This window comes from Sus scrofa, chromosome 13 (assembly GCF_000003025.6).
Source record: "Sus scrofa isolate TJ Tabasco breed Duroc chromosome 13, Sscrofa11.1, whole genome shotgun sequence".
Lineage (NCBI taxonomy): Eukaryota > Metazoa > Chordata > Mammalia > Artiodactyla > Suidae > Sus > Sus scrofa.
In genome coordinates, this window is record NC_010455.5 from 36,217,958 (window position 1) to 36,242,448 (window position 24,491).

The window sequence follows — 24,491 nt, forward strand, 5'->3', positions numbered from 1 at the left end:
GGAATGCCTGCTATGGCACAGTGGGTTAAGGATCTGGTATTGTCACTGCAGTGGCTCAGGTCACTGTGATGCAGTACAGGTTTGATCCCTGGCATGGGAACTTCTATATGACACAGGCATAGCAAAAAAAAAAAAAAAAAAAAAATTCTTATTTTCCCCCTTCGTTTCTTACACAAAGGTGAAATGCTATATACTCTGTTATATATCTTGCTTTAAAGAAAATTGATATATTCTAGAGATCTTTTAACATTCATATGTAGAAAACATCCTCATTTAAAAAAATAGCTGCATAATATTCCATTGCATGGGTGCACCAGTTGTTTTAACCATTGATATGCTAAGAGCCAGTTGGATTGGTTCCAGTCTTCTGCTCTTAGAGATAAAGCAGTAATGAATAATCGCATGTGTACATCTTTTGGCAGCTGTAAGGTAAAGTCCCAGAAGGGGATTTCTGGGTCAAAGGTTAAATCATTTGTCATTTTGCTCCTTTGGGGTGGACCATTCTGTGTCTCCATAAGCAACACAGTCTTTCAATGGTGTTTGTAATCTATAGCAGTCGATCTTCACCCCCCTTTACCATCCTCATATGAAATTCTGAGACAATATAACTTGCTTAAAGTCAGAATTAAAACTGAAAAATCAATATGATGTTTCATTTGTTAATAGCAGGATAAATAAAAGGAATTTATTATAGAAAAAATAAAAATCTTAAAATAATTTATGATAAAATCAGAAGCATTTCACTATGTTAAGTGCTCCTGTTTTTGCACCTGTAAGCAGACTAACTAGGAATGCCACACCCCAAATACAGACCCATACAGAGGTGCTCTGTTGGTGACTCAGGATCTGGGAGCACAGGTGCAGTTAAAGAAGTGATTTTCCAAAATGGTAAAAGACCAAACAAAAAAACACAACCTTCCTGGGAAGGTTCTGAACAAAACAGAAAGCAACCTTCTCTTAGTTTATACTGTAGTTACATTTCTGGAAAATTCATTGTCTATTAGAACCACGCAAAAACTCTTTTCTATTTATATAAAAAATAGGTTTAAGTTCTAGATTCAGATGATTATAAGCAGATTTTTCTCCTACTGAATGTCTAGTGGGTCCTCTGAAAATCCTGTGGGACACAGGACAATTTTTCCTTGTGTGGGACTGTTCTGCTTCCATCCATGAAATGACAATCAGATTCCAAGTCATTGCGACAAATAAGGAAGTCCCAACTGTTAAGTATGTCCCCAGGGGCAATGCCTTTTCCTGCTCTGAGAATGGCTTCTTTGGGTTCTCTGGAATCGTTCCTTAGACCAGAACCTGGTGAGAATTTAAAAAACATTCACTTCCGTTTCATCATGTTTCACTTCTGTTTAAATCTCTTTAGTACCTCTTCATCGTGGCAGGACAAGTATAACATCTTTAGCTGATGGGACGGAATCTGAATGCCTGTCAATGAAATTTATTGGCTGGATTCAATGCTTCAGTGAGATTTGGGTATTGAGATACAGGCTTTTGGGTGAAAAGAACAAGTAGGACCGTATGCCATAGCTGCACTTGGCAAATTGGAAGGATTTCTTGGTCCCTTGTCCTGAGGTGGCTCCATGAACCCCCTGCTCTGCTTTGGAGACACACCCCCGCCCCCGCCCCCCCCACCCTTTAAGTGGTGTTTTTGGATCACTGGCTAAACTTTCTGGGCTGCTTCTGTTATATATAAGTATTGGGTGAAAAAGCTGAGAGGCCCTTTCAGCACTGATTTTTGTGATTCTGAAAAGGATGATAGGACTTCAAATCTGTGACATGTTGAGCTCTGATTTTATTAATATCACATAGTTTAAATATTTTTGAGAGAGTAGGAAGTGTTTAGTGGGATCTATCTTAAATGTATTGTGCATAAGGCTCTGTTTAAGCTGGTGTGTACATTATAAATGCTCAAGATGCTGTGATTCCCTGTGTCAGGACTCCTCTCCCAGTTGCTTTCCAGTTGCCTCCAAATGCCTGCAAAGTTCACCTGCATAAGGCTGGCAGAGAATAAGGACTTAATCATAAAATGTTATCATGACCTTGGTGCTTACGTGGCCCTCAATATAGTCCAGCAGTCAAGTGGTTGTTTATATATGACTAAGCTGTATTATTTGCTATGCCTCAATTTTTTCATCAGTTAATAGGGTAACAATAATACAGACATTACAGGTACGTTTTCTTCATACACACTGTAGTTAACCTCTTGTCAAAGTGTATAATTATGCACTTACAATTATGGCTTTTGGACATTAAGCCTTTCTTTCTCGATAGTGTATAAACTCCTTGAGGGCAGGTGTCTAATTTGTTCACCACTGGATCTCCCCGGCACATTCACGGTCCTATCAGGGAGAGAGGCTTGACGGTTTTTCACTAGATGAATGAGGGAATTCATGAAGGCTATTATCACATAGATACCATGTTGGAGGCTTACAAATAAAGCCTAGTATGTTTTCACTCACTCACACACTTATTCATTCATTTAGAAAGAAGGCTCCTGGGGTCTGACAAGAAAATTATTTTTCTCCCAGCCCCCAATTTGAGTAGCAAAGCCATTCGGACCCCTTGCTCCAGGGTCAGGCTGAGCTTTTCTCGGTTTGGATCGGCTAGCACACTTCCACAGACGGGAGGTGTGCACAGAAGCGGAGAATTCATTATAACCGGTTAGTCATCCGTGGAGATTGTAGACGTTGCCCGTGGGCGGGACGCACCTGGCGCTTCCCGGGTGGGGTCTGCTCCCCGCGCTGTGCCCAGAGTTGGGAGCACGACGGGCCCACGGGAGCCCTGGCCCTCCCCGCACTCAGCAAAAACACCAAGGCCCCTGGGCGTCCTTTCCCCCGCGCAGCCAACTCTGAGTGAGATTCAGCCCTACATCTGCTGTGGTAACTTTTTGCAGGGATGCTGGGCTGGAGAGCTGGCCTGGATTCTTGCCGACACCACCAGGCGAAAACTGGAGCCCACCCTCGCTCTCTCCCTTGAAAGTCGAGGGAGTTGAGACTGAAGGCGGGTGACAGGGAAGAACCCAAGCCCTTGTAGGGGAGTCATGCAAACCAGGCTAACTCGGGCAGCTAACGCCGGGGGACACCCCGCGGCAAATGGAGCGCACCGCTCGCCGGGGGTCAGTGGAGTTGATCCTGGCGGTCAAGGATGACTCAGCCTCGCTCGTGTCGGTCTTGGTCTTTTCTGCGGGTCAGCGCTAGGGCCCCACAAAGTTCTCAGTCAGTGGCTAGACCTCTTCCTAGACCCCTTGCAGGTACCGGGGCTCCGAAAGCAGGGTCCTGAGCTGGGGAAGGCGGAGAAAGACTCCTCAGGTTCCCGGGGTGTCCAGGGCTTCCCCGACTTCCTTATTCCTCGCCCCCGCCTAGGCGGGCCTCCTGACTGCTCCTCCTGCCCAGCGGGCGGAGGTCCGAGTGGGCAGCGGGTGAAGCCCCTGACCTCAGAGGACTCTCTTATTCCCGAAATTCAGGGAGTCCTCCAGTCAGGATGCACTCGGCGCCGCAGTGCTTTCCCTCCGGGGCCCCGCACTCGCCGCAGTCGCGCGGACCCAGGGCCTTAGCCGGCCCAGCGCAAGCCGTTCGGCAGCCTGGCCTGGGTTAGGGCGCGTCAGGGCGGCCCCGCTACTGCCCGAAGGCAGGCGGGAGCCCCGCGCTCGTGCTCCCGCGCCGCGCAAGCAGCGCCTCCCTCCACGCCTTCCCGGGTCGCCGCCGCGGCCGGAGGAGCAGCGGCGGGCGGCCACGCGGCAGTGCCGGCGCCAGACCACCGATTCCCAGTCCTGTCCCCACCGCACTCCGCTCCGCGAGACCCCGTCCGCCGCCGCGAGCCCCAGCCCCTTTCTCACACTTTGGCTTCTTCCCCGCACCCCTTGCCCTCCCGGAAACTGCGCGGCGGGCCGGGGGGGTCGCAACACCTCTGGGAGCCGCAGCACCCGACCCGCCGCAGCCCGTGACCGGGCTGGGTCCTCGCCTCCCGCCCGCAACCCCACCCCCACCCAGCTCCTGGCGTGGGGTCGCGGGGGCCGGCCCAGGGCCAGCTCGAGAGTGGCACCCGTGGCAGCGGACTGCGGAGTTGTAAAGAAGTCGGCGACCGCAGTGGGCCGGGCGGGGCAGGGCGCGCTCCGTTGCGGCCAAGGACACTGGAGTTTGCGAGTCCCCGCCCGCGCGGCGCCTCCCGCCCTCCTGCCGCGGCCCGCCGGACTCCCGGGGCCGCCGAGGCGGGGCCCGGCGGCCGCTGCTGCGAGAGGCGCGTCTCCCTGCCTCCTCCCCCGCCTGCCTCCCTCTCCACCTCTCTCCCTCCCTCCTCTTCTCCGCCCTCCCCGCCACCCTCCTCCACCCCCCCGCTCCTTTTTCTGCTCCCCAAGTGCGCCCGGCGCGCGAGAGGCAGGCGGGGAGGCGCGGAGCAGGCAGCCCAGAGCGCTCGCCCACCGCCCGCTCGGCGCAGCTCTCAGCGGTCGCTCTTGTCGCCGCCGCGGCGCGTCGTAGGTAGCCCAGCATGGCCGGGCCGGGCTGGCCGTGCCGCGCGTCCCGGGGGGCCTCGGCGCTCCTGGCCGCCACGCTTCTCTACGCCGCGTTGGGGGACGTGGTGCGCTCGGAGCAGCAGATCCCACTCTCTGTGTAAGTGCCGGGTCTTGCGCCGCCCGGGGAGGGGACCCGGCTGTCCGCCCGCGACCCGCTGTGCCCAAGTTTGGGCTCCTGCAGGTGCGGCCGGGCAGGTCCTGCAGCGGGCGTCGGCCTCACCTTTCGCACCTGCAGGCTCGGACCCAAGTGGGGCGGCAAGGCTGGGGTGGGATCCCCTCTCCCATTCCCTAGGCTGGCGAGTGAGCCCTGGAGAGGCTCACTGCCAGTGACAACACCAACTTTGAAGCCTGTTTACCGCATCCAACTTCCATGGGCCGTTTATTTACTCCCTTTCTTTGCTATCCTGCCATCTCACTTCTTTTTTTGGGGGGGGATGGGTGGATTTCTTCTGACTAGTCTTTGCCAGCTGATGCCCAGTTTGGGTGGTCAAGTTCTCAGGCAGTTAATTAAAATGAAATTCAGTGATCTTTCCAGCGAACCCTTTGCGCATTCAGAACTATGTTACCCCCTCGGACCCCCCCTCCTGAGCTGCGCTTTGCAGTTTAGTGCTGGCAGATTCTACCGAGGCGCTTTTTCTTTTTTCTCCAATGTTATACCGCCCGGCTCTTGCAGCCACAGCCCCGTGTGTGCGTGTGCGTGCGTGTTGACTGTGACACGGTGTTACATTTGTTCCTGTGCCCTTTCTCCTTGTAGGGTGAAGCTCTGGGCCTCTGCTTTTGGTGGAGAGATAAAATCTATTGCCGCTAAGTACTCCGGCTCCCAGCTTCTGCAAAAGGTAAGGTTTCTGTGGTGGCAAGAAGCGATGATTTTCCAGCACAGAAAATGGAGGCAGATTTAGTTTTCCAAACAAACGTGAACCCCAAGCAGCATCAGTTATCAAAGGTGTCTCTGATCCCCTGGTTTCTTGGCAATGTACTGTGCAGTGACTTCTCCCTACCAACGGTTATTTTTAGATGACACTTGATTCTAAACACAAAGAAAAGCAGGATACTCACTGGCACTGTCCTGGCTGGGGCTCGGAAACAGTGTTTTTGCATGGCTCTCTTCAGCGTCGGTATTGCTGTTTCAGTGTGAAAGCAGATGCTCCGCGGGCCAAAAAAAATGCTAACTTCATCCAAGGGGCAGAATCAGTGCCTATGTTATGATGTCTTTCACCTTGCCTGCGTTGGAGGCTGGGGTTCAGTGTATCAGAGAAAGGAGCTGCACTATTGTTTGTCATCCCTGCAGTTGTACAATCCCATTATTCCCCAATCATCTAGACCCAGGGCTGGGATGCATTACATCATTACAGATAAGGAGAATGAATGTGGTTATCTTTCCACTCAGCTGCACTGCTGGGTAATAACCTATGAGAGTAGTCCACAAACTTAAGAAATTGGTCTTCGTCCATATAATTCTGGAGAGTAATGAGAATGGAGAATTGATTATTAGGCTTTTATCAAAAGCTGCATCAATTTTAATTCAAACAGGCAGCATTATGCTTAAAATTACATTGTGCGATATATGGTCCTTTTCCCTTCCCTCCAAGAAAAAAAAGAAAAAAATGGGCCAGGGAGGAGAGATTAGAGGGGTTAAAAAAATTTCAAGTTAACAAATCAGCAGCATTAATCCAAGAATTCTCTCAAAGAATAGAAAATAAAATTGGCCTTTAGGGGATAATTCTCTGAAAATGGGTACAAACAGCTTAAATTGTTAAGTTAACTTTTAAGCATTTTAAAATGTGCTTTTTGGGCCAATGCAACATATGTGTCATGCATGCTGCCTGGTAACCAAGTACGCATTTTATTTATGGCATTCTGCTTCAGAGAGTAGCATTTTTGGGGACATTATATGAGACAATTTTTCACATGAAATCCATATATCGTAATGAAGCATCAGCCTACAATGGAATGACAGAGGTTAGTCTGGCTTAAAATTTACCAATAGCCATATTCTCTGATCTCTTGGAAAGACTGTTTGCCCAACTCTGTTATTTGGGTGTGGAGTTCATTGAATTATAGGCAGTTGATAAAAACTTGAGGTTATGATGCACCTTTATGGACAACGATAATTTATGTACCTGTGACCTGCCTCAGTTTATAGGAGTTGCCTGTTTTGTTAGTATTCTTTTAATCTGGATCAGTCTGTACCCTTTTGGCATTTTGCCTGCGTGTCAGATGTTTTATGTGAAGAGTTCTGGCCTATTGCATCGCCTGTGTGTTTTCTTTATGCTTTTAAAGAAGAGAACGTTTTGTATAACTTTAAAGAAATATTTTTTCGTCTGCATGTTGTAGTTTAGCAGCACCTCTGAAAGTATACCTTCAGAGGCTGTGATTGTTTTTTGGTTTTGCTAACATCTCTTCTTGCATTATGTAGGAGCACATGAAATACATTTTTTCTTCCTCTTTGAAGTTAACATACACACAGACATACACACAGTCACACACACTACACAAAACTCCATCAACCATATTATTGGCTACTCTATAACAGCAAATTGGAAAAAGCTAAAATGCTTCTCTTACCTTCTCATCAGCATCCTTTCTGATGGTGAATTCCCAAGCCTTGCTTTGCTTTTGTCATGTTTGCAGCTTGACAATTGGGTAATTATTTCCAGCTGTTTATGGCTTTGTTGTCATTTCTTGCTGTTGCCTGGCATTTTGTAATGTGATGCGAGGGGAAGGTGAAGTGTTGCTGGGCATTAGGTTGTGGGGTGGGCATCTGTCCTTTCATTTGGATTGCGGTCACCGGCCATGGGGTTCTGAGATACCCATGGCTTTGGTTTGCTAGGCAAGGATTTCCATGAATGGCAGGGCAGAGCATGTTAGAAAACTCGGGGAGCATTTTTACAGATATCCTTTGGCCATCTTAGTCTGTTTGCCCCCCAAATAGGATTATATTTTTAAAATCAGCAAAGAGCATTGATTTAGAGAGCTCAGAGTATGAATGAGAAAAGATGTGAAGTCCTCAGAGTTTGGGGAGGTGTGACATCATTTAGAAAAGCAAGAAGATAGTTGCCTTTCTCTTGCCTATTTTCAAGTTTCTGGCCATTTGCATGAGGAATTACTCCTCTAAGTCAAAACCTATGCACCCTTCCGTTATGTCATTGCATCCTTGACAATTAAGATACCCTCAAAATGAGTTGGAAAACTTGGTTGAAAAATGCTTTAACACTGTGGTAAGGGGACTCAGAGGTGACAACACTATGTTGCGTAATCGACTGAAATTATGCTTTTAAGGCATGGGTATTTAAACTTGATTTTCAGTTAAGTAAGTTTTGCTGTAGACTACTGTACAATTTCATGTACTACATGTAGTTTCTGTACTTGACACTTTGTGTTGTGATTTGATGTAGTATGTCCACTTTCTGAATGGGAGTTTAGTAATTTTTGTACTCAGGCAAAAACTTTACAAAATAGTTATTGTGAATATAAGTTAAATAATAATTGGCCATCTATTTTAAGGTGTTTGGAGACTGGGAAAACTGCCATTTTGGTAACAGGCTTTTATTAGGTAATCTAAATGAAGGTAGCCGTATTATCACCTATTTTATCAACGTAAATACAGCTGTTTCACAATGTACCTCATTGTCATGGCTTCAGAAAGGAGAACATTTCACCGGTTGTTTTTCTGTGTAAGACCTTGGCTTTCGTTACCTTAGCTTATGATAATGTATTTGGTATCCACTGCCAGACTACTCCTATTTTTTCTCCTTTATTTCTTTGCTGAGCACAGGAATGGTGATCTATTAGTTCCTGATAAAGAGGATTTTTTGATTGTATACAACGCTGTAGTCCATATTTTAGCCAAGTTTTGTGTTTCCAGTACAGAATGGAAGGACCTGGGACGGAATTGGAGTGGATCTTGAGAGGTTTGACAGCCATATAGGCTAGCAGGCCCCTGAAAGTGCAGTGTTGGTGTGCCGCTGTCTGCTTGTACCCTGCCTTCCTTCACTGGCAGATACTGCAGGGGTTTCCATTCACTTCAACTTTTAATTAACTTTCCCATTTGACATATTCATGTCAGTATTCACTTGCTGCTATCTTGCTTCATTTTCCCCAAAGAATGTGCTTTGTGTGGGTTCTTTGGGGGAGGCATAGTTTCATTACCTCTCTATTTTGGGATTCAGTGAGTAGCGTTCTTGTAGGTCTGGTAACCTAGGCTGTTAAACTCATGGGCTCCACACCCCTAACACTCACAATAAAAGGTATTAAACTGGTTATGATTCTCATTTCATCCTCCTCAGGGAGAATTTGGTAGGAGCAGGGTTTGTCATTCTGTTTGGATCTGCATTCAGGGAGTGCACATTCATGGGAATGAAGGGTTCCAATTACATTTTCCAGAATCGTGATGATAAACACAGAGCGGAAATACAGGTACCGTGCATCTCTGCCATTAATGCTAGAAAAGAATTGACATTTACCTTGGACGCCTCATGCAGCACTTATCAAATGTGCGCGCCTTGGAATGCATAACCAGGTTTTTGCGTTATCCACTATTTATTGAGAGGGCGGCTTTAATACATGAATGTGATGTCTCTTTCCATAGGACAGAGTCAGCAAAGTAAAAGGTTGGTTCTTTAAGCCATTGTGATAATTATGACTTTTCATCAATGTGGAAGTCGATGGACTTTTAAATAATTAAATAGGAGTATTCACTTATCAGGAATTGGGTAGCAGTGCTGTGCTATCTGTAGGAAGCCTGACATGCTACAGATTGCTTTTACTGGGGAGGCGCTTCTTGGCTGAACATTTTCGTTGAATAAACGCAGTTATTTGTCATCCTGCAAGATTAATGCATTCAACCTATGCTGCCCATGTTTTAATTCCTGACACTACTTCCAGTTACTGGACTTTGCCCTGGCAGATTATTTTTCAAAGTCTTGAGATCTAGGAAATGACAGTTTTCCATCTTTCAGGACAGCTTATTTGTCTCATTAGCCCAACCAGCAGGATGTCAGCAGAGCAGGCTAAACCAGTTAGAATTTATATGGTACGTCTTACACACACATACGCCTTACTGCATTTGTACACTCTCACATGGTCACCCGCTGTCCAGATAAAGTTCTTTTGGTTTGGTTTTGCTAAGTTTGTATCTGAGCCTCTTTTGTTCATTTCTTTGTCTTCTTTTCCTTTTCTTTGAAGTTTCTTTTCTGCCAGAAATATTTCTGCTTTGCTTTTCTCTCATTAGGAACTGCTGCAACCTGCATTGCCACGATTTACAAATGCCAGTCAAAATTAAGGGAGGTGAAAACATAGGCAGACAAACTTCAGATTTTTAATTCCAATGTCGCTATTAATTTTTATCAATGACACTGGTGATTTCAGGCTGGCTTTATTTTATTTTATCTTATTTGTTCTAATACCAGTGTGCTTTTAGGTGAACACATGAGTACCAAGCCACGTAATAATTATAAAACCTGCTAGCACCATTATGGGCAAGCACCAGTAATGTTTCCAGTTGTGATGAATACACAGCCGTGTATCAGGATGAACAAAGGTAAAAGAAATGTGAAACCATTACCTCCGAGCACCTGTGGCCTGCCAGATGTCTCATTGTCCTGCAGTTTGGAGCACATAGTTGTGGTAGTGAAGTTTGGGATTTTAGGCTTTTCAGTCTTTGACTGATCCTCCCTAGGTGTTTAGTGCTGCCAGGCACGATGAGCAATAAGTGACCTGGTGTGTTGGGTTTACGGAAGGGGGCATACATTCTCAGAAAATCCTTTGTTTCCAGTCTGTCGTTAATCAGAGCTATCATAACAGAGACCAACAAATGGACTTTTTCTTTATCCAAGGACACATCCTCTTCCTTGCAAAAGAAGTGAGTGGCATTTATTTCAGAAGTGAGTGGCATTCATTTCGGAAGTCCCCCGTTCTTTTGCAGTCACAGTGCTGTTGAAACAGCTTCCTGAGTTGAGACCCACTGCATCTTTTAGACAGAACTTTAGCAGATTCTGTGTTCTCTGGGACACTATGGTTTGGCTGAGACTGGGGAAAAAAAGGGAAATAGATGTAAAGGTCAGCCTATGAATTTGCACATGAGATTCCCCTCACCCCGTTTTTAATGTAATTTTTATACAAGAGATATAATGACCAATGCTTCATCTCCAGTGACTGCGCTGATGCTTTGTATATCATGAAATGAGAGGAAAAGTTCCTCGTGTCAGGCTCCTGGCAACATCAGTAGAATCTTCATTAGCCCTCTTTGGTCCATTAAACAAAAGTTAGTTTCTCCTTCAAGAGAACAAAGCGACTAGAGGAAGAGGAGGATGCTTGATTTTCCAGAGTATTTACTGATCAGCAGCCTAGGGTGGTTGTTCCTGGAATGTAAAGCCAGTCTTGGAGACCCCTCTCTGACACAGTCCAGCCGGGGCCACAGCTCACCCTTGGCAGATGAGGCATCCACACAGCTGATGTGTTTTAGGGAATTTCTCCATGCCAGCCAGCACATCTGCTTTTCAGGAAAACAAACAAACAAACAACAACAAAAAAAACCACGTTATTTTACAGCACAACTTTGAAGAGTTAAGGATGTCTTTGATAAGTGGTAAACCTTTTAATTTCCATTTGCTCTGAACAACACTCATTGGGTGCTCATTCCAAGGCTGTTTAAATATGGTATTCCATTTATCAGGTATATTACAGTTATGTATTGCAGGGCTTCCAGTTACCTCAAATCAAGATTATGGAAATAAACAACTCAATAGGCAAACTGTAAATGGGCATTTTAAGGCCACATAGGGGAGGAGAGCATTATCTCTTGACAAGGAATAGACGGCTCTTTCTTCACTTTGTGCATTTCCACCTATTTATCTTGGCACCCGATATTGGAAAACAGTACCCTCCCAAGGTTAAAAGAGCTGTTATCCATGTAAACAATCTGGACAGGCATGTTGGGCAGGGCCGCAAATGGCTGTGGGTTCACAGACCAGACCTCTGGTTATTCATTTTAGGTCCAGCAACTGCCAGTCGCTCTTTGGAGCTTGCACATGTCATTACCACTATACTTATTAAATTTGTGCGTGTGTTCGTGTGCCGGTAGAAATGGATGCTGCTCCTCACAGAATGCGCCAGATGCTGCCTGCTAATGGGGGAGACTGTTCTTGTCCTCTTGGGCTGCTAGCAAGAGTGACTTGAGGGAGTGAAGCAGGGTGCTAGGATGGAACCCAGTGACCCAGTCCACCAGGCTCGTGTTTGTCTCCAGCCTCTGAGGTTTTATAGGCAGCTGCCATGGAGGATCTGCTGAGACCAGGACCAGCTACATAATTTGGGGGGTCCAGTGCGAAAGCAAAATATGGGACCCTTTGTTTAAAAAATCGTAGAGAATTTCTAGATGAGGACAGCAGAGCATCCCAGCAAGCACAGGGTGGGCTGTGCTCATTTTGGCTTTCTCTTTTCCCTGCTGGGTAGCTCATCCTCTCCTTCTATTTTAATGTCCTGGCCACTGTCAGCCTGGGAGGTGTCCTTTGCCTGTCTTTGTTCATCATCATAATAGGTGCAGAGCTGGGAGCATTTTCAGAGACATACACCTTAGGAGATGCAGTGTTGTTAAAGGAAAGAAAAAAATGTCACTGGCCTAGGAGACTAGGAGCCATGGTGTTGGTCTTCTTATCTTCTCTGTAGGCATTTCCTGAGTGACCTTGCGCAAATGGACTAATCTAACAGTAAAACCAGGTAGCATTCGCTCTGGAGTTCCTGCCTTCCAGGTACCATGATGAGTACTTTACATCCCTCTAAATCTCTCAGCCACCTGATGCGTCAGGAACTGCCATTTGCCCTGTTTTTCAGATTTAGAAGGCTCACATATTTTGAGGCTTGCAGAAGTTAGGCAGCCTCTCCTAGGTGACCGAGCCAGCTTCCAGAGTCTGCTTGCTGTGGGCCGCAGTGCTGCTGTATTCCCTCATCTTTGTGTGACCTTTTCCTCTCTCAGTTCCAGTTTGAAAACAGTGTGAATAATACCTGTTTCTCTACCTTCAGTTGTTTGGGAGGATTAAATGAGATAACATCTGGAAAATTACTTCAGAAACAATTAAAGCCTGGGAAAGCAGCCGAGAGGACAAGGTTTGGAGTCAGATGGGCTTGGGGTTGAGTCCCAGATCTGCTGTTTCCTAGCTAGGTCACCTTGCAGTGTGATACTTCTCAACCTTCACCTTCCAGTGTGAGAGGAGACCAGTACCTTCTACCTTACAGGCTGTGGTGAAGATTAAATGAAACAGAATATGCACAGCACTTAGCACAGTGCCTGGCATGTAGCAGCCTCCTGCCATCCAATTGTGGAGGTCATTATTCGTGGCGTGAGACAAATACAAGCTCTTGAGATAACCTTCACTGAACCTCTGTGGGGTCTGGCTCCATAGACTTGAATGAGCTGGTGCATGAACGGGTGAGTGGGCATCAAGAAGGTGGTCCCCCTTGGCACCTGACAGGGAGGAGGTTGGGGAAGCAGGTATTTCAGGGCAGGAGACCTCAGTGGACCCAGCCTGCATGCAGACCTTCACTCTTCTCCTCAAGGGCAGTTCCCTTCCCCCGAAAGTCAGGACAGTGCTCACATGAGGAATCAGGGCTTGAAGGACACCTCTGGGTCTTCCTATTACCTCCTTCCAGATTTAGGCTTGCCCTGCTGTGTAGGTGGTGGGCGAGGCTGAGGAAAGGCTGAGTGGCCCCCGCTGCTCAGAGTGAGGCCGGAAGCTACAGGAGAGACAGTGCTCCTGCCATTCCCTCACCATGGAGCAGATCCACAGGCCACGAACACTCAGTCCCCGTGCTGTCTTGGACGGCATTCCAGGCATTTCCTCCATGAGAATTCTTCCCGTGAGGCCTTGGGGGACTCTAGTCTTCTGACATCTTCCTGGGGGACGAAGCACCTCACTGGTCTTTCCCTCGGAAGGTGAAAGGCACCCTGGGTTCCTTGCCCCCCCCCACCTCCTCTTCAGACCTTCCTTGGCACGATCTGCTATTGTGTTTGGGCTTTGAGCATCTGCTCTGTGATCTTCTTAACGACATTGAATGCCTAACACATGTAGCTCCTCTTTGAGTAAACATAGGTACTGCCACTTGGGGGAATGATGCTCTTGTAGTTGCATAACTTTTAATGATTGTTATGCATAAGCCAGTAGAGTCAGCAGTAAAAGCCACTAAGACGTCAGTAATGAAAGTAAACGTACGAATGCTTTGGTCCTCCACTTGGGCCAAGCAGTTCAGAAAATCGCTCAAGAACCATTTGTGTCTGAGATTCTTATAGAACTGCAGAGTCTGACTGCACTGGGGGTTCCTCAACATCCACCAAGGTCCTAACCAGCCCAGATGAACAGATTGTTCATTGGGACTGGAGAGAAAGGAAATGGACTTTTGTAGGTGGAGTGTTTAATAGGCTAAGCATTCTTCGTATTAAAGTAGGTACATCTGATGTGGTCCTTAGTTTCACTTGGAGACGGCCCATGTTATCTGCCTCTCATGGCGCTGGGAGATGGAATGCTTGCCATGTGATGGGGCTGGACTCAGACGGAGGTGTGTTTTGACCCCCAGCCTTTGACTTTTCTTTGCAGCATGTGTCACCCCGAAGCACCAATAATCCCACCTGAGCGCCAGTTTTAGTGGGGTTGTCAGGACCACAGAAGGATAAGAAAGGCCATGGGGGTGGGATGCCGGTGCCAGCCCTGGTTTCCATCCCCCAGGTGTGCTGTCCTCAGGTGAGGTTTCAAGATGTGTGCTCTTTTGGCAGCGAAGACAGACCTCATGAGCGTTGGGCCCCTATGAGGCTGGGAAGGTCTTTCCCCTGTTCTGTGTGGGCTGGTGCTGTGATGGGACAGGAATGGTGGCTAACAGAGAGTGGGCAGGTTGACTGGAGGGGCCCTGGCTGGCAGGGGGTTGATGATAGTGCCTCTGTCTAGCCTGGAAGGTCGGACTGCCAAGGAGGCAAACATCCTTGCAGAACTCCTGAGCAGGATCCAGTCTCCTCATGGCTAAGACACGAGGACTTGGCTGTCCTGCAAAAATTGAGGAGCATTTCCCCTCATGTTTTCCTCCAAAAGTCAAACCTGTTCTTCATCCCTTTGCTCAGCTCCCTAAGTTTGGCTCTTGACAGTGTGTGTGCCTCTTATACAGGGTGGTTTGAGGCATTTCCCTGAGACTTTGGTGTTTTGCATTAAAATGAAGTTTTGCATTAAAATGGAAGGTATAATTGGCTTTTGGAATGCCTCCAAGTCTAGACCCTCCCATGCTGTAAACTTGACCTTGACTTTGCATTTCATTCTCTATAACTCTTGGCTCCCAGGAAAGAACCTGTCTAGTTTTAAGAGTCTAGATTTCTATTGTAGTGAGCCATACACAGTTGAAAGAGGTGTTTTTTTGTTTGTTTGTTTGTTTGTTTGTTTTTAAAAAAAGACCACGGGCTTTAGAATTGAATTCCACTCTTCTAGTCCTACTTTTACCTCCCTGGACCTTGGTTTACACATCGGCAGACCAGAACTGCAGAATAATAAAAGCCCCTGTATCATAGGGCTTTGGGGAGGGCTACGTGATGGAACATATATGAAGTAGTTAGAACAATATGCGACACATAGGAAGCCTTAGTTCTCTGGCTACTTTCTCATTTATAGTGTCTGCTTCATTATTGATGAAGAGCAAGAGAGATTCCTAGAATTTTAGTCACTTTGATCCCAGGATGAGTTCATAAGATTAAGGCAATATATGTCACACACATTTAACGTGACAGGGGCACTATGGCAAACAGATGCATTCATTATGTCCCAACAGAGATTTATTTTTAAATTTTTTTAGCCAAATTCTCCTCATTCTATCTCTTGTACAGTACAGGTGGGCAATTGTGGGATTCACTTTTGTTCTTGCTGTAACATTGCCCTGTAACTTGTAAAGCAAAGTGAGAGGAACACCAGGCAGGCATTTGGCTCTTCGTACCCACCCCATCTGAAATGCCTTTTCCATTGTGCTTTGTTGAGGCAGAGGCGGAAAAAGAGTGTAAAAAGAACAATAGGTAAATCTACTGGAGGTAAGTAGTCTTTGGCCAGGAGTCATAACATAGGGCTTTACTCCTAGCCTCCTACCAGTTTCCATTATCAGTGCAAGTTGTATTAACACAATATGCCTCATCACGCACAAACAGCTCAATGAGCATAGTTGTTTGCCCCATTGACGTCAGTGATGGTCGTTTGGCTTCTGGGATGATAAAGCTCAAGTGTGAATGTTGGGACCTCGGTCTCTGTCAGCACACTGTGCTTTTGCACACGGACACAGAAGGGACACTGTCAGGCATCCACTGAAAGGTATGTGTGTGTTTCTGTGTGTGTGCATTTTTTTTCCCCTTTTTTTGGTCTTTTTAGGGTCACACCTGAGGCATATGGAAGTTCCCAGGCGAGGGGTCGAATTGGAGCTGTAGCTGCCAGCTTATGCCACAGTCACATCAACACGGGATCCAAGCTGCGTCTGCGACCTCCACCACAGCTCACAGCAATGCCGGATCCTTAACCCACTGAGTGAGGCCAGGGATGGAACCACCACCTCATGGATACTAGTCAGATTTATTTTTGCTGTGCCACAGTGGGAACTCCCTGTGTGCATTTTGATGTACACTAGCTGTTTCCTTTTATTAAAAACTAGTAACTACTTTAAAATCCCAGGGTCTGTAGCCAAGTATTTCAGAACATCAGGAGTCATCTGGTCACCCTGAAATAAGATGTAATCCTCTCAGGAAAGGGCTCATAGCTCACTAATCTTGTAAAAAAAGCCAATAATACACATTTCCCAGAACAGAAATTTCAGAATTATGGAGCCATTACTTGATTTCCTGAAAAGCAGTACGATTTTCATTTTTTTGCATGAAACAAATGCACACATGCCATGTTGGTGATTTGAAAAATATACAAACTTAGACATTAGAGGATTATTGATTTTTTTTGAAAAAATTTACTTTTATAGAGGTACTTCGTTTTGGGAAGGCAGAACTGTGTAGAGGTAAGAGTCTAGATCTGAGGCAGGTCCATCCAGGGTAGAATCTAGTACTATTGCTGAAGAGTCACAGGACCTGACAAGGTGGTTGCTAAGCCTCAGTATTCTTTTTTTTTTTTTTTTTTAATTTTTTAATAATGATTTTTATTTTTTCCAACATAGCTGGTTTATAGTGCTCTGTCGATTTTCTACTGTACAGCAAGGTGAATGTATACATATATACATTCTTTTTTCTCACATTATCATGCTCTATCATAAGTGACTGGACACAGTTCCTGCCTCAGTATTCTTATCTGTCAGGTGGGCACAATAGTACTCATTTCTAGTGGAGAGGTCCAAATGAGAAGATGCACACAGGATACTAAACAATAAGTGGCTCATAGGAAGTGTTTCGAAAAGATGGGCTGCTATTGTTATTTCCCAAGAGATGCTTGCACATGTCAGGGCAAGTTGGCTGCTGATGCTAGTAACTTGTCCCCTTAGGGGAGACTTAATGTCAGGCCACCCAGAGGCCTTCTTTGGAGCCCTGCATGAGAGCTGCTCACTGCTGAGCCCCACAAGGTCCTCTTAGGAGGTAATCTTAATGATGCAGGTACTTTATTTGTATGTCATGCCATGTGCTTTATTTGCATTCTTTCATTTAATGCTTTACATCCACTCTTGAGTTTGGTTTCTCATCGTCTTTATTTTAGAGATGTAGACATTAAGACAGAAATGTAACTTGGTCCAAGGCTACCCAGCGTCAGGGGGCAGAGGCAGACTTGCAACCTGGATCTTGTGAACCCTGTTCAGGTGCCTGGGCTGGGGTGGGCTCTGAGAAGGGGCAGCTGGGTAATCCCAGGACCAGCTTGTCCTGGTGCTTTGGTCTTAGCCTGCTATTGGCTCATCAGGATGGTTGGGGGAAACTTCTTCCCTACCCTTAATCCTTACCCCGGAGGAATTCTTAGTTGTCTTGGTGTATTGGCATTTGCTTTCGTAATGCAGAATCATAAAGGAGCGAGAGCCGGAATGAGGGGAGGGCCCAGTACACCCTCTAGGTTTCTTTGACTTTCCCTCTGCTTTGGCTTTCCCTTTGCTGCTTGTCTTTGTTTTCCCTTGAAGGTCAGGCAGCCCTCCCCTCATAAGGGTCGACCCTTAAGAAGCCTTTCTGAGAATCTCATTGAATGGGGCAAAATTTCCCTTTGTGTATTTCCCATGCTGATGATGGATGATTGTGTGAAAGAGCCAGCTTGGGCTCTGGGACCCTGATAAGAGGTAGGTCTGGCTTCAAGATCCAGCATGGCTCTAGTTAGCTTCACTTCCAGGCCTCAGGTTCCTTATCTGTAAAATGGGGTTATGGTGAGGATTAGCTTTGTCAGTCTGTGGTAACAGTCTTAGCACAGAACTGGATGTCTGGAAGTACCCAGTACATTTTAGCTTCTCGTTTTTTTGTCCTCCTCATTCTTTGTCTATCTTTCTTGGATATTTATTAGTATTTCTTTTCTTTTCTTTTTTTTTTTTCCTTAGGAAAGCCGCAGTTTGTTTCTCTGCCTGATTGACAGCTAGCTTGAAGGTTACGGCCCTTGGACCCATAGGGTCAGTTTTATTTTTCGAGGAATGAGTCTGGCAGACCTGTCCATGCCCTGGCAGGTCTGGTGAAGTGTGATATCCTGAGGACCCTTATCTCTTTCAGTCAGGGTGGGGGTCGGGGGGGTGTGGAGGAAGATGCAGGTGTGCTGGACCTGAAATTCCATGAGAATAGCCTTGTTCTTTCTGATGGGGAGGGTCATCCTTGGCACTTAGGGCAGACCTGCTTTCAGGGTGGGCTTCAAGGGCTGTTTGTAGAATGCATGAATGTACAGATAAACAAAGGAGCCTTTTTCTGGTGCTCACACGCCGGTGATGGGAATGATGCTGTTGAACACAGGCCAAAACTAGGACCTTCACATTCCTTTCCCATTTACCCTCCAATGCTGGGTTTTATGAACCCCTAGCATCAGGTGTAGATGCTGTAAAAAGTCGGGGCTGCCTCCCAGCTACAGCAATCAAGCTCTGAAGCCCTCAGGGCGGGTCCCTTGCCCATAGCCTTCTTGGTGCCAGCAGGGACTGCCCTACATCTGAGCCAGCTAGTCTTTGCTTCTCCCTCATCCCTGGGGAGCATCCCAGCCCACCTCCATCAGCATCCTGAAAACATGGCTGAGATAACCCACTCTGAAGCCTCGCAGCTGGGTAGAGGGGGTCCCAGTTCTGCCGCAGCGCCAAGCTGAGCAGCTGCGGCGGGAGCACCGCAGTGCCGGGCGGGTAAGTGAGGAGCACCAAGCGAGACTGATGGGGCCGCTGCAGCCGCCACCATCAACCTGGGGGCGGCAACTGGCAAAGGCAATTAGGAAGCCGCTGCAGCTAATTCCATGAAGCGCTCGAATGCCACATTCCCAGTGACATTAGGGAGAAATGTGAATTTTAATTTCTATCCCTTTCACCTTCACGTGGGGTCATTACCTGGCCTCCTCGGAGGCCCTGCTAGCATCAAGATGCTGGGTGGTGTTTACTGACCATGATTTCACCTTCTCCATGTGGCTTCCTTTTATTTTACACTTGTTTATTTGTTTGGCTATTTAGCACATGCCTGGAACTTGGTTTCTGGGTCTCTGCACTGCAGGCATTAGGGATCTGCATCTTCGTCTGTCGCACGTACCTGCAGCATCCCCGGAGCAGCGCTACCCGCTCCTGGGCAGCATCTCAGCTGCACCCTGAACTGGCTGTTTCCGGCTCCTCCACACTGGAGGAAACCTTGTGAGAGGCCATAAAGCAAGTTTGGGTGATTTGCATTTGTATCCTGGAGGTGCAATTGTCCACTCTCTTTCCCCAGTCTGGCCCTTAGAGATACTGAAAGCAAGCACAGCCCCTCTGAGATGAGGGGGAGCAGCTGGCTGGAAAGTAGGATTTAATAGGGGCAGTTTTTCCAAAAGATGTTTAGCTCCAACCCCCCTCTCATCCTCCATTGTCAGGCCCCCCAGATATTGCATTTTGAGGTTTTTGGAGCATCCCACAGCTGGCTTCTCCCTCGAACATTATTCTGTGGAGGGCATGAGGCTTCCTGCGTGCTTTTTGCTCTGTGGAGCGCTCCGTGCCATATCATACTTGGAATTTGCTGTGTGGTCCTGCAGTCACCAGAATCCGATGCCCACCCTCTACCTTCCTGCTGAGCCTGACTACTCACCCAGAAGGTGAGATCTCCTAGTTAGGATGAATCTTGGGAATGAGTCCCTCCAGCTGAGGGTGCTTAGGGCCTGGTGGCTTGTCCCAGGGGTCCCATGAATCGGGGACCAGCCAGCCTGAAGTCCTGGCATTTCCCCACCCAGCCCCCAGGCTGTGATCAGGGCACTGAGGACACAGAGGGGAGGAAAGCGCCACGTCCCACAGTGGGCTTCTCGGAGAACACAGGAAGGCAGCCTCTAGCCCCGCATCCCTCTGTTTCCTACCCCATGCCTGTCAAAGCTCCCTGCTGCACTCCCCAGGAAACCTTCTCTACTCTCCAGGCAAAAGGGCCTTTGTAAACTTTCCTCTGATTAAGCCACATTTAAGCCTGAATTTCACCTAAAGGAAATGTTCCCCCAATGGAATTGTTTTTTAACAGCCAAAGTATTTTGTCCCGGTGTGTCACCAGGGAGCGTCCTCCTTATTAACACCATCTCCATCAGTGAAGTGGGCAGGAGACATTACAGTGAGCCAAGTGTTTATTCACTGCTAATAAACCCCTCTGAAAACCCGAGGCCTCAATCTTCTCCTTTTCCGCAATAGAGATTCTGCTTCTTTGGGGGGGAGAATGTGATGGTTTGGGGAAATCTTTAGCTGTTTTAACAGAATTATGAGAACCTACTGGCTTTTGACCAAATGTTGGAAATGTTCTCTTCCTTCCTTCCTTTCCTTACTCCCTTCCTTCCCGCTTCAACAAACACTCCTTGAATATTCAATGAGGCATGCAGAGCTGTGTTGGGTGCCAAAATCCCTTTGCTGCTGTGGCCACCTTTCACATCCTTGCCCCCAATGCTTCAGTGACAGCATGCTGCTCACAGTTCCAAACCCATCAGGCTGTGTCACGCCCCTGTGCCTCGGCCTGGGCTGTTACGGCCGTCTACACTGCTTACCCTGTTGCCCTTGTCTGGCTGCTGGGCTCTGTCTCTGGAGTATGTCAGACTTCAGTGTGCAGAAATCTCACCTGGGGGAGCTGGTTAAAATACATTATTCCAGGGACCCATCCCAAGAGATTTGGACTCAGTAAGCTTGGTCCAGGGTCCAGGAATCTGCATTCTAACAAATGTCTGAAGTAATTCTAATGTGCTCCAGGGACCACGCTTTGAGAAAGTGCTATCTATATCCCATCTCTGGGAAGGCTTCTGGCTTCCCCTGAAGAGACCCAGTCATTCCCTCTCTTTCCTACTCGGGGATACGTGCACACCTTCCCAGCATGTTTGCTTCCGTGTCTGTGTGCGTGACGTCTGTTGCATCCTGGGCCTGGGGCGGTGGCTACCTAGCCTCTGAGGCCAGCCGAAGACTGGTACTGGGTGCAGCCTTCTTCAGCGCGCATGGCGTGACTGGAGATTTTCTCTGCAGTAGAAATGGGAGCTTTGGAACAAGTCAGGCATTTTATCTTAAAAAGTCAGAAGGTACCCAGGAGCATGTCTGATCGTTGAAGCAGTTTATTTATAAATCACTGAGCAGAGTTGAAGGGGCCAGTCTCCACTTTGTGAGATGGAGAGAAATTTGTTGACCTGTCACCAATGGTTTTTCTTCTTACCAAATAGGTTACGGGGACCTGTGGTTACCAGCCCTTTAACAGGAAATTGTTTGGTGAACATCACCATGAAAGACGTCAATCTACTTCCTATAAAGGCTGCTCCTAATCTCCCTGGTACAAGAATTGCTCCCCCAGGGGCCTGTTGGGCACAAAACCGCATTTTTTCTAAGTCAGCAGCTTTCAAACTTCTTTGACCATGGTCCACAGTGAGAAATACATGGTTCAATGCAACCCATTCCACACAACTTCACATGTGAAATGCAAGTTTTATGAAACCACTTAGCTTTATTCTCTTCAGTGCACTCTGGTCTATTTGATTCACAGGACTCTCTCCTACTGTATTCTATTCTCTTCTACCCTATTCTATTCTATTCATTTTAGAAGGCTTGTGTGAGCAGTAAATTTATGTCACAACCTAATAAATGTGTTAAGAAAAATCAGTGCTCTGAGTGTTAGCAGTGTAAATTATTGGTTAGTTTAATTTTATTCTGAAAGGTGTAGTGTTGATCCTTGAGACTAAAGCTATGTTTTCCCTCGTAACAGTGATAGCTGGTGAGAGCTAATGTGTGTTGGCTAGTTTTAATGCTAGGCTGTCTGTGTAACTTTCATTTTACCTTCTCAACAACCCCATGTGACAGGTGCTCTGATAGCCCCATTGTCTTGATAGGGACGCTTAGGTTCAGGGAGGTGAAGTGACCTACCTAAGATTGCAAAGCTATTATGAATGGTGGCATTAGTTCTTGAACTCAGGGCTGTCTGACTGTGACACCTGTATGCTTACCAGTGTTTGCATTTGCCTCTTCCTAGTGCGGGAAGCCACCTCAGTTGGTCCCAAGTGTTACTCCTGGGCTGCTATGTGGGAAACCCACTTAGAGGCAAGGCAATCTAGGGGTGGCATGATGAGGGCAATGGGGAGAAAATGTGAGAGAAAGAGAGGGAAGCATGGGAAATACAAGGTGAGCAGTGGTCTTCAAAACACCTGATATTTTACTCAGCACTTAGAGATTTACAGGGAGTTTCTGCATTTGTGTTATATTGACATCCTATTCTTAGAACAGCCTCTGCATCTGGTATTTGTTATTGTACCTGATGGTCAGTTATTTGTTTTGTCATCTCCTCTCTGACCAAGGGTCATCATTCAGAGGCAGGGAACAATGCCTTGTCCTTTTTGGCATGCCCAACACCTGGCCCAAGAAGATGCCACTTGAGCATTTGGTGAATGAACAAGTGCATGAAGAGATCGTTTCACTTAATCCTGAGTAATTTCCAGTCCTCATATTCCATTTGAAGAAACTGAGCCCAAGATCACAAAGCTAAGTGCTGGAGAGCCAGGTAGAGCATCACCATCCCAGGTGCAAAAGGGACTTTTTTGTTCATATTTATTTACTTTGTGAGGATTAATTTGGTTATTACACCTCCTCCCAAGAATTTATCTTCCTACCATCTGGATCTGGATATGCTGACTTGACTTTCTGGTCATGGGGTACAATGTAACTGGACCAGAGGGTCACAAGGTAAGGGAGGGCAGGAGCCTGGCTGCGAGTCTGAGATCCAAGTTCTAGGTCCGTCTCTGACCCAGCTGAGCTCACAGTGAGCTCACAGCAGCTCACTGCTTCTCCCTGAGCCTGCACTCCATAGAGCTCCAAGGACCCTCAGTGCTGATACTCAGCATGGTTCCAAAGAATGGCTGACTGCCCATTATTTCCCATCAGCTCCACCATGAGATGGGTGGTACTCACCGTTTGGCTAGTGTCCACCCATCCCACCAGCATTTGTACAAGGCACCTGCTGGCGTAGGGCAAGGTAGGAAGATGCTGTGGGCTCTGCCTCAGGGCACTACACTCTCTCAGGGGCAGTGACTCATACCAATGCAGAGTGTTTAAAAGACAAGGCAGACTTAGCCAAATGGCCAAGAGAAGACAGAGTAGCATCCATGTTGGAGGAGGCAGAAAAGACATCCTGTCTTGCTAAATTCTCCTCTACACTTTTACTACCGTTATTTCCTGGGAGTCTTTATACGACAGACTTGTTCTTAGGCTTGTGTCCGGGAATGGAGTCATCTCTGAGTGTAAAAAGCAAAAATAAAAGGGACTGAAATATTTGACATATGAGGAGGTTCTGTGATATTTTAGACAGTGAGTAAATTGATATTTATGTAACCTGGTATATTCATTTCCCCTGATCCACCCTCCCTTGAATGTTGACTTAATAACACGTCTGCCTAAATGACATTAATTGCTTTAAACTGCCAAATTAAAAAAAAAAAACAGCATTCATTCAACAAGTGTGCTGTGATCTTTTCTATCTGGAGCCAGGAAAGAAGAGCTAAAGTGTCTTGGGGGAGAGAAGGCTGAGATGTAAGCTGAGGAGCTCAGGAAAGGGGACTTGTACATCCCAGGAACACCAGCTGCTTGGGCCCGACATAAGCAGTGGAGCCGAGGATTAAGTTCATGATACTGGACTCTGGCTGTGGGTGTGAATCCTGGTTTCACCTGTATACTGTATACTGTGGATGGTATACAGCCTTCAGCAGATACTCAGCTTCTTAATTTACATTTTCCTCTTCTTTAAGTGATCCCCATCTCTCTGGACTGTTGTGAAGATTTAGACCATGAATCTCAATTTTAGCTTAGTGTGTCTGGCAGTTGTAGGAATCCAATGAATGGCAGCTACCATTGTTTTAATTCCTACCATCTTGGAGTCATGCAGCCACTCTCTGAGGTCAGTATTGCCTGATCCAGAAGCCATCAGCTCCCCAGAGCAAGACCTCTGGCTTGTTCATGGCTCTACTTTTGGTTCCCATAACAATCTCGATTAGTAAATATTTGTGGAATAAATGATTGAGCGCAGGGAGTGAACTTTACAGGCAGAGAACACTGAAGCTCAGAGAGGTTGGCCAGATCATGAAGGACAGGACAGATTCCCAGCAGGTCTGCTTTGTCCTCAGCCATGACCATCAGCTCCAGGAGGCTTAATGGCTCCTCTTTTTAGTGTTGCCTAAATTCCTGGGAGCAACACCATTCGTTCCCTGCGATCTGAAGATGAACAGTGTGTGTATGTGTGTGTGCGTGCCACGCGCATGCCGCTTTCTGGGGTGGCATCCAAGAAGATGCGTCATATTAAGATGTAGCCTTGTGGTTGTTTAGAATCATGGAGTTCCCGTCGTGGCGCAGTGGTTAACGAATCCGA

General features: G+C 47.0%; 1 protein-coding gene across 4 annotated transcripts in view; it reads left to right on the top strand.

Annotated features, from left to right (window-relative positions):
* CACNA2D3 (calcium voltage-gated channel auxiliary subunit alpha2delta 3) overlaps positions 4,338-24,491 on the top strand; it is an 802,825-nt gene continuing 782,671 nt past the window's right edge. The window contains exons 1-2 of one of the 4 annotated variants that reach the window (XM_021068973.1): positions 4,338-4,619; positions 5,277-5,358. In XM_021068973.1, the coding sequence (XP_020924632.1) occupies positions 4,498-4,619; positions 5,277-5,358 (204 nt within the window). In that variant the 5' untranslated portion in view covers positions 4,338-4,497. The other 3 variants (XM_021068975.1, XM_021068974.1, XM_021068976.1) reach the window with 3 other exon arrangements.